The sequence below is a fragment of the Drosophila miranda genome, chromosome 3 (assembly GCF_003369915.1).
Source record: "Drosophila miranda strain MSH22 chromosome 3, D.miranda_PacBio2.1, whole genome shotgun sequence".
Taxonomy (NCBI): domain Eukaryota; kingdom Metazoa; phylum Arthropoda; class Insecta; order Diptera; family Drosophilidae; genus Drosophila; species Drosophila miranda.
The window spans coordinates 8,279,258-8,287,613 of record NC_046676.1 but is presented as its reverse complement, the minus strand read 5'-3'; the positions used below and the strand labels follow the sequence as shown (position 1 = coordinate 8,287,613).

The 8,356-nt window shown below is 47.0% G+C and overlaps 5 protein-coding genes across 5 annotated transcripts; 1 reads left to right on the top strand and 4 right to left on the bottom strand.

Annotated features, from left to right (window-relative positions):
• Nucleotides 1–85: 85 nt before the first annotated feature.
• On the bottom strand, nucleotides 86–2,044 carry LOC108159422 (alkylated DNA repair protein alkB homolog 8). The gene has a single exon (XM_017292688.2). The coding sequence runs from the start codon at nucleotides 2,019–2,021 to the stop codon at nucleotides 174–176; it is 1,848 nt and encodes a 615-aa protein (XP_017148177.1). The 5' UTR covers nucleotides 2,022–2,044; the 3' UTR covers nucleotides 86–173.
• A 46-nt stretch (nucleotides 2,045–2,090) lies between these two features.
• On the bottom strand, nucleotides 2,091–3,690 carry LOC108159423 (cyclin-dependent kinase 9). The gene is made up of 4 exons (XM_017292689.2): nucleotides 3,408–3,690; nucleotides 3,260–3,344; nucleotides 2,946–3,203; nucleotides 2,091–2,887 (listed from the first exon to the last, which is right to left on the bottom strand). Exons 1-4 carry the CDS (start codon nucleotides 3,584–3,586, stop codon nucleotides 2,201–2,203), a joined length of 1,209 nt encoding a protein of 402 aa, XP_017148178.1. The 5' UTR covers nucleotides 3,587–3,690; the 3' UTR covers nucleotides 2,091–2,200.
• A 78-nt stretch (nucleotides 3,691–3,768) lies between these two features.
• On the top strand, nucleotides 3,769–5,107 carry LOC117187977 (28S ribosomal protein S15, mitochondrial-like). Its single transcript, XM_033391028.1, has 3 exons — nucleotides 3,769–4,049; nucleotides 4,114–4,247; nucleotides 4,547–5,107. Exons 1-3 carry the CDS (start codon nucleotides 3,841–3,843, stop codon nucleotides 5,047–5,049), a joined length of 846 nt encoding a protein of 281 aa, XP_033246919.1. The 5' UTR covers nucleotides 3,769–3,840; the 3' UTR covers nucleotides 5,050–5,107.
• LOC108159424 (zinc finger Ran-binding domain-containing protein 2) lies at nucleotides 5,041–6,437 on the bottom strand. The gene is made up of 3 exons (XM_017292690.2): nucleotides 6,164–6,437; nucleotides 5,764–6,062; nucleotides 5,041–5,710 (listed from the first exon to the last, which is right to left on the bottom strand). Exons 1-3 carry the CDS (start codon nucleotides 6,259–6,261, stop codon nucleotides 5,253–5,255), a joined length of 855 nt encoding a protein of 284 aa, XP_017148179.1. The 5' UTR covers nucleotides 6,262–6,437; the 3' UTR covers nucleotides 5,041–5,252.
• Nucleotides 6,438–6,616: 179 nt separating this feature from the next.
• Nucleotides 6,617–7,593, bottom strand: LOC117187978 (40S ribosomal protein S24-like). The gene is made up of 2 exons (XM_033391029.1): nucleotides 7,485–7,593; nucleotides 6,617–7,211 (listed from the first exon to the last, which is right to left on the bottom strand). Exon 2 carries the CDS (start codon nucleotides 7,199–7,201, stop codon nucleotides 6,806–6,808), a length of 396 nt encoding a protein of 131 aa, XP_033246920.1. The 5' UTR covers nucleotides 7,202–7,211; nucleotides 7,485–7,593; the 3' UTR covers nucleotides 6,617–6,805.
• Nucleotides 7,594–8,356: the final 763 nt, after the last annotated feature.

Sequence of the window (8,356 nt, the reverse complement as noted above, 5' to 3'; positions counted from 1 at the left end):
ATAAAGAGAACGAACACCACTTGGATGGGTCAAACAATAGCTTAACTAAGTTCTAGTTTACGTTTGATTCGCTAATAAGCAAAAGTAAAATCGTGTAAATGTGTATTTTTGAAATCAAATAAACGAATTACATATATTAATAGTGGTTCTCCCTTAGTAAAAGTGTTAGCTACTCATGGCATCGCTGTGCAGATGGCGACTTTTTTGAAGATCACACAATGATTTCCCTGATCGTAGTAGCTCTTTGTAAGCTCAACCTCTGGCACCTGGGCCACTAGCTTCTCCAGCTCGTGCTCCTCAAAGACGTGATAGTAACGTAGAAACGTGGTGCGTTGCTCATCCTTGGTCTTCCAGGGTACTAGGACGTCTTGCTGCTGGAACTCAGTGCGGTTGGTGTGCACTGGAAGGGAAACATGATCTTGTGGCCGCTGTTCAAGTTCATGTTGCTGCTTCTGTCGCTGCTCCTGCTCGGTGGTGCGTTCCTTGTGCACGGCCTTGTTTTGCCTGAGGTAGGCGGATTTCCTATCGTTGCGTCGCTGTTCCTTGGCCCAGACATAGACCAGAGCCCGGCCACCTGGCCGGAGGACACGTGCCATCTCCCGTAGAGCACTCAGGCGACGGTCAGCACTGGCCAGATGATGGATGACCGCAATGCTGATGCACCCATCGATGCTCGACGAGCGCACGGGTACATTTAGGCAGTCGCAACGAAAGACGTTCTGGCCCTTTTGTTGTCCGACTGCGAGCAATCCTTGGGACCGATCACATCCAATGGCTAAGATGTGGGCATTGCAGCCGAGGTACTTTCCATTGCCACAGCCGACGTCCAGGACCACAGACTCGGGCTCGAAGCTATCCAGGAACTGGGCCACCTGAGGCCACGGCGAGTGCCGCGTCTCACTAAAATGATTTGCAATTTTATCGTACACCTCGTGAACATTCTGCTGCTCAAGACTAACGGCTTGGTCGGCCAATGTGGTGGACATCTCTTGGGGCACTTTGGATTGCTGGCTATCACACAGCGTGGGGTAGGAGCAGTTGCAGTTGCCTCGTCGCAAGCGCCTAAATGTGAGCGATGTCCTCTTGCTGCGGGCTTGCGTAGTCAAACTTCCAGTGGCTGTGGGCACCACATCGATGTGCTTGGGCTTAATCCCATGCGTCCAATCGTAGCGAGCTTCTCCGGACATGATCAATAGGGAGCGGCGGGGCAGCTTCACCTGGACCTGCGCCTCACCACGCCGAAAATCCATAACCACATCAGACTGCAGGGACAGTGAGAGGATGGGATCCAAAAATGCACTGTGGGTGTCCACATGAGGCGGTATGCCATGTCCTGGCTCGTACTCATTGACAGTCAGTTGGTCCGGCGTGCTCCAGTCCCAGGAAGAAGAAAAGCTCTCAAGCCGCGGCCAGAGAAAATCACAGGCTGTGGGTACAGATTGCTCCAGAGGCTTCGTGGGGTCGACGTTGTTGCTGCCATATAGAAATTCGTAGCCAAAATGCTTGACATGACGGTGTTTGAGGGTGCCCTCATACGATCTGCCATCTTCGGCAATGGATCTAAGCAGCGTCGCCTCCTCCGCATCGCTGACAAAGTCTGGCAGTACGATGAGTCCACTGGGCAGCGGTTTGTTCCATTCACTTTTCCCGGCCAGCGCAGGCAATGCCTTGACATAGCTTAGATAGGCCACTGCTCCCTGCTGTCCGATGGTCGACACATTGTGCATGCCCGTGTACACAAGCTGCGAGTCCTCCAGAGTACAGCAAACGAGAAAACAGTATGATTTTCCGGTTAACATTGCCACCTCAGAGACGCTGCCGCCTGTCTGAGCGGCCGCTTCGAGCAGACTTTCCTCAGTGAGTCCATTGCTTAGTCCCACGTTCAGAATGGCCAAGTACACGGTGGGGGTGTCGCTAGGAGACACATCACAGTCGCTTTTGATAATTGCCAGGCATCTACGCCGTTTTTTATCCGCTTTTTTGGCATTGTTTACAGTTTGCTGCTGTTGCTCAACGTGCATGCTGCCACCAGTGTGTACATATCACCCCGAAAGGAAATATTTAGAAAATCAAAAAATAATAGGGGGATATCAGTTGCAAATGCAATATAATTATTGTATGGTATACCTCAAGCCTAACTAAGTGCTTATAGTATTGATAGGGAAAATCTTACAGATATATATTAGTTTTAGAACATATTCTACCAGACTCTGTCAATCATGCTGTTGTCCTGCGGCTTCTGATTCATCGTGGTCAACTGCTGATGGTAGTTGCGCATCTGATTGCTGCGCCGCGGCTGTGCCAGATACTCGAACATACTCTGCAGATGCTGCGACAACATCTTGCTCAAGTCACTGGGCATGGGATCGGTCCAGAAGAAGTCGTGGTTCAGTGCTGTATCCGCATCAATGCGCTTCTTGGGATCCAAAGTCAGGAGTTTGTCGAGCAAATCGCACCCAGTGGGATCCTTAACATACGGACGCAGGCGCTCCTTGACGCGCCGTTTCTGATTCTTTGGCAGTTCAATGGACTTGTACAGTTCCAGTTCCTCCACTCCTGGCCAAACGTCTGGCGTAAACGATCCACACAGCTGCGAGATGAAAGTCAGCTGCTGCTGCTCTGTGTTGCCCTGCATAATGGGAGACCGTGTCCACATCTCGGCCATGATGCAGCCAGCGCCCCACATGTCCACGGGCGGACCATAGTTGCGATCTCCCAGCAGCAACTCTGGTGGCCGATACCACAGCGTGACCACTCTGTTTGTGTAGCGATTCTTTGAATCATTCTTTGGGATACTAAATGCGCGTGCCAACCCAAAGTCGGCCAGCTTTAGGATTCCATGTTTTGTAATCAGAACATTGGCAGCCTTCATATCTCTATGCAAAATCTGGAAGATAGCAGCCAAAAGATGGAATTCTCGTGTCATCATAATTCATATTACACACCTTGTTGCTGTGTATGTAGTAGAGGCCGTTCAGCAGCTGCTGCATAACCTTTTTGATCTCTCCGAGGCTGAATTTCACGTTCATGTTCGACAGCAGCCCAGCCAAGTCGTGCTCGCAGAAATCGAAGACCAAATAGAAAGTGGACCTGTAACCATTGGTGGCTGTGGCCTTCGTTCGACAGATCTCAATCAGGTTGACCACATTTTCGTGTTTCAGCAGTTGCAGGATTCGAATCTCACGCAGGGCTGTAATGGGAAACTATTCAAGAAAGATATATTATTTCTGATTCGCTGTGAAATAATTTGTCCACTCACGCCTTCCTTTTCGTTGTCCATGAGCACTTTTTTCATGGCCACAAACTTTTTGTTGCTCTTCTTTTCCCGGGCCTTGAACACCTCACTGGAATACACAAAAAATGCATCCTTTATAGGGATATGTACAAAAATGCTCTAATTAACTAACCCAAAGGTCCCCTGGCCAATTTTGGCCACCTTTTCGTATTTGCTGCTCTCATCGCAGTACGGAAAGTCGTAGTCTTCAATGTACTTCTGCTTCTCCATCAGCGACATGGTCCGCGACGAAGTTGAGGCCACGCTGGAGGGCGTGGACGGTTGCTGCAACATGTGGGACACGTGCGACATGGTCAAATATCACGAATTTTCACGTTGCACAGTCCAAAATCAATTCGAAACGTAGGAGCTCAACAATTAGTGGTTTGGTGCCCTCGATGTTTATTCCAAGTTAAATGTGGACACACTATGCTGAAGATATCGATGTTAGTATCGATGGTTCTGCGGAACAGCTGATACACAATTATACTTTTCTGTTTGTTTGTGTACACTGGCCAAGTGATATAACCAATCGACCACTAGCTACAAAATAAAAACCAAAATTAATGAATAAACTATTAAATATAGCGCAGCAGGCAGTGCCGCGCCAATTTATTCGTGAATATGCCTTTAAGTCGGACCTAAAAATCAAATGGGTGCGCCCAGAGAAGATCTCCTGCATTAAGCCAGAAAAGAGCGGAGATCTTTCCAAGCTTCCACCCCTGAATGCCGACGAAGTTATTCTGGACTACAGAGATTGCAAGGAGTTGGAAAAGTAAGCGCGTCTGGCAAACAATTCGATGCGGAAGGTATTAAGTAGTTTTGGTTTGCTTTTGTAGTGCCGACGATACGGTTAAATCCCTGTTTAAGCTGTGCAACAACGCCAACCATCTGACGACACGTTACTACCGCGATCAGATGGTGAAGGAAGTGCAGAGACATGCCCAGGACTACGGATCGATGGAGTCGAAGTGTAGGTATCAAATGATCAAACGTTAAGGGCTCACCTTGCTACATGCTAGTCCAACGTTCAGAAACTGAAAACTGACATGTATTCTTTAGAATTTTCGCCTTAAATAGAATGCATGAATGTTTCTCATACGATGACAGGGTATACGCAGGAACCCTAGTTAGAACCCATAAAATAGTTAGGTACCCAGTTCAGCCAGATGTTATGGGTGTGTGTTTGTATTTGGGTTTTTTTCTAGCAGGTTTTACTTTTTCCTCAAGTGCTTCTGCAGAATAACCAATATAACATTCGTCCTTTTTTAGTGGCCAACATGACTGCCATTATTCGTCGTTATCAAGAGCATATGGATAAGAACCCCCGCGACAAGATGATTAAGGTGCGGCTCAAGGAGCTGATTGATAAGCGCAAGAAGTTCCTTAAATATCTGAGACGCTGGGACTATCCCCGCTTCGAATGGATATTAGAGAAGCTTGATTTGGTATACAAGCCGCCGCCAGCACATTTCCATTGGATCACCCGCAAGGAGTCGCTGCAGAAGTTAACCGACACCTACTGCGAAAGCTTGAAGGAGGAACGACTCGAAGCCTATCACAAAGAACTGCAGGCCCAAAAAATACCCTTCTTAGAAGATGCCATCCGTAAAATGGAATTTATACGAAAAGAGCAAATATCCTGCGATATTCCATTGACGGTGACCGAGGAGCAAATCGAGAAGTCGAGGAAAGAGTTGGTTCTGTTGATAGAGCAACGCGATGCGGCAGCGGCTGTTACCAGCAAAAAACAAGACGAGGATAGCTTCAATTAGGCCCAATTTTTGTATATTATGGTGTCTTACAATAAATGTAAATGCTGCTGTTCTTAAATTATGGCTTTTATTATAATTTTTAAAATAAATTTGACCTTATTTAGCATGTGATGATCGGGGGCAGCGCAGAGTATGTAAAGTAAATAAATAATCAAATAAATATCCCCTCGGAAAGAAGTGAACAGAAACGCAATAAAATTTAGCTAACGTTTGCTGGGCGATGCTGTGCTCTTCTTGCCACGCCTACTGGTGGACCCACTGCTGGTCGAGCTGCTCGAGGATGACGACGACGATGACGAGTCGCTGGAGCTGGACGAGCTAGACGAGGACGAGGATGATACGGACGATGGGGAGTCGCGTGAGGTCCGTTTGCCCTCCTTGATGTCTCTGCCATTGCCCGTCGGCTCCTTGTTATTTACTTCGGATGAGGTTACTTCATTGTCACCCCATAGATCGTACTTGGACAGATCCCCATCATCATCATCGTCGTCCTCTTCCTCATCCTCCCCAGCATCGCTGGCCCTCCTTGCTCGCTTAGACCCATCGCGCTCTTCATAGCTCTTCCGCTTCTTACGCCGCCCAAACTCATCGTACTCGCTGTCCGACTCCTGGCGTTCCTTGTACTCCACAACTCCGCGATCATTATAGCCACCGCCAAAGCCTAAAATCGGTAATTAGCAAACTTATATGGATTGTGCTGTGCGCAGAGCTTACCAGTTCGCTCCTCCGAGTCCGTAAACTTGGGCGAATTACACATGTTACAGGTCTGTCGCCTGGCCCAGTTCACGTTTGCACACTTGGCGCACTGCCAGTCCTCGGCGCTGAAGAGCCCTCGCGACTTGTCCGCTGCCGCTTTGCCGATCTCGGTGCCCAGCTTCTTCTTGCTGGAGCTGCTGCTGCTGCTGCTACTGCCATTGCCCCGGTCACGGTCGCGCTCTGGCTTATCAATGCTATCACGGTCGTGATTGCACTTATTGCATTGCGTGCGGCGCGCGAAATTCAGATGCCGACAGCTGCAAAGTCGTGGGAATATATCAAAATGCACAATTTATTGAATTTGTCTCCTGGCGCTTCATGGGTATTCGCGTTTCCCTCAATCTTTACGCGCACTCACTCATAATCTGGGCAAATCCAATCACCAGCCGAGACGACGCCGCCGCTGCTGCTGGTGCCGCCTGCTGCTCCGCCACTCCCATTGGAATTGGTGGACATGCCTAAGCTCGATTGTAGCCTCTCTAATGCCACTTACTACTCGGAGAACCCTCTCAGCCCGAGCTGAATCATTTAAACGACAATTATTTCTGTATACGAATCCGGTTGAAGATTTTCCAACAAAAAAAATATGCACAGCGTCGCCAGACGATAGCACAATCGATGCAAGTATCGATAGATCGGTACCAGAACCGACCGGTCACACTGCTGCCCATTCCACCCCTCCTTACCGGGAAGATCCTAAGATTTGACTTGGATTTCCATTTCGAACATTTTTCGCCAATATACTACATATATGCATACTTTTGGTGTGTGGTGTTGTGCATATAATATTTTCAAATGAGTTCATTCACGATTTACTTTTAGAGTTTTATTTACTTAGTATACAAACAAAAGCCGCTCCAAAAGTAAACACTGATTTTGTTTCGTCCTTTGTTTGTTGGTGTAAAGGTGTAACTAACGCATAACCAGCTGCTTTTGGGAATTGTCGGTGAGCGTTCCAGCAGGCCGACAACACACACGCACTCAGGATTTGTCAGAGAATTTACTTCTTGCCAGCACCAATCTTGGCCTTGGCGGTACCACGGACCTTCTTCATCCTGTTGCGACGTTCCTTGCGCTGCTTGCGGGTCTGCTTCTTCTGCTCGAAGAGACCGTGACGGGCCAGGCGGTACTTGGGCTCGAACTTCTTGGCAAAGTCCAGGGTGTCGTAGATGAGGGCAAAGCCAGTGGAGCGGCCGCCACCGAAGTTTGTGCGGAAACCAAAGGCAAAGACGACATCGGGAGTCACCTTGTACATGGCAGCGAGCTTCTCGCGGATCTCGGTCTTGTTGACAGACGAGAGTCCCGGGTGCAGAACATCGCAGACCATTTGTTTCCTGGCAAGCAGGCGGTTGGTCATGAACTTGCGAGTGCGGACTGTGGCGGTTGTACCGGACATTTTGACGGAGCTGAAACACAAAATCCACAGATTAGTCAAACGTTTTACACAAATACTCTAGCAAATGGTTTGCCACTACAAGTTGTTGTTGTCTCTGTGCAAATCAACATAACCTCACTGCAATGAGAATGCTCCGCTGACCATCCCGAGACTCCACGTGTGACACGCTGCTCGCGGCACTTGTTTACGCACTCCCTACGACCGCTACCTTCATGCGCAGCTTTGAGCACAATTTATCACGGTCCTTCGGGCTCGTTTTTACCTGTTTTGGGGCTATAATTACCTATTAAAACACTCGAAAACGCTATAAACACGTCTCACTGCGAACGCGAATTTTTGGAAAGGAAAACGGTAGCACTTATCGATAAAATATACCGTCCGACCCTTAGAAATATACTGAAATATACGGTCTCATTTTAAAAATATACCGTAAATATACTGACGAATTAGAGTTCTGTTTTAAATATTCCTCGTTTTTGATTTTCCGTCGATTATTACTACCTAGATTAAAACACTCGAAAACGCTTTTAACACGTCTCACTGCGAACGCGAATTTTTGGAAAGGAAAACGGTAGCACTTATCGATAAAATATACCGTCTGACCCTCAGAAATATACCAAAATATACGGTCTCATTTTAAAAATATATCGTAAATATACTGACGAATTAGAGTTCTGTTTTAAATATTCCTCGTTTTTGATTTTCCGTCGATTATTACTACCTAGATTAAAACACTCGAAAACGCTTTTAACACGTCTCACTGCGAACGCGAATTTTTGGAAAGGAAAACGGTAGCACTTATCGATAAGATATACCGTCCGACGCTTAGAAATATACCGAAATATACGGTCTCATTTTAAAAATATACCGTAAATATGCTATTTTTACTATTCTATTTTAAATATTCCTCGTTTTTGATCACTACCTAGATTAAAACACTCGAAAACGCTTTTAACACGTCTCACTGCGAACGCGAATTTTTGGAAAGGAAAATGTAGCACTTATCGATAAAATATACCGTCCGACCCCTAGAAATATACCGAAATATACGGTCTCATTTTAAGAATATACCGTAAATATACTGACGAATTCAAGTTCTTTTTACATATTCCTCGATTTTGATATTCCGTCGAATATTACCAGCTATATAGAATA

What these genes read in the sequence shown, in the direction of transcription:
- LOC117187977 (XM_033391028.1), top strand. Translation starts at nt 3,841, where the DNA reads ATGAATAAACTATTAAATATAGCGCAGCAGGCAGTGCCGCGCCAATTT. An exon ending in GATTGCAAGGAGTTGGAAAA is followed by an intron (nt 4,050 to 4,113) that starts GTAAGCGCGTCT and finishes TTGCTTTTGTAG; the next exon opens with TGCCGACGATACGGTTAAAT. An exon ending in CGGATCGATGGAGTCGAAGT is followed by an intron (nt 4,248 to 4,546) that starts GTAGGTATCAAA and finishes GTCCTTTTTTAG; the next exon opens with TGGCCAACATGACTGCCATT.
- LOC117187978 (XM_033391029.1), bottom strand. Translation starts at nt 7,201, where the DNA reads ATGTCCGGTACAACCGCCACAGTCCGCACTCGCAAGTTCATGACCAAC.
- LOC108159422 (XM_017292688.2), bottom strand. Translation starts at nt 2,021, where the DNA reads ATGCACGTTGAGCAACAGCAGCAAACTGTAAACAATGCCAAAAAAGCG.
- LOC108159423 (XM_017292689.2), bottom strand. Translation starts at nt 3,586, where the DNA reads ATGTCGCACGTGTCCCACATGTTGCAGCAACCGTCCACGCCCTCCAGC. An exon ending in ATTGGCCAGGGGACCTTTGG is followed by an intron (nt 3,345 to 3,407) that starts GTTAGTTAATTA and finishes TGTGTATTCCAG; the next exon opens with TGAGGTGTTCAAGGCCCGGG. An exon ending in ACTACATACACAGCAACAAG is followed by an intron (nt 2,888 to 2,945) that starts GTGTGTAATATG and finishes GCTATCTTCCAG; the next exon opens with ATTTTGCATAGAGATATGAA.
- LOC108159424 (XM_017292690.2), bottom strand. Translation starts at nt 6,261, where the DNA reads ATGTCCACCAATTCCAATGGGAGTGGCGGAGCAGCAGGCGGCACCAGC. An exon ending in TGGATTTGCCCAGATTATGA is followed by an intron (nt 6,063 to 6,163) that starts GTGAGTGCGCGT and finishes ACGACTTTGCAG; the next exon opens with CTGTCGGCATCTGAATTTCG. An exon ending in GGACTCGGAGGAGCGAACTG is followed by an intron (nt 5,711 to 5,763) that starts GTAAGCTCTGCG and finishes TACCGATTTTAG; the next exon opens with GCTTTGGCGGTGGCTATAAT.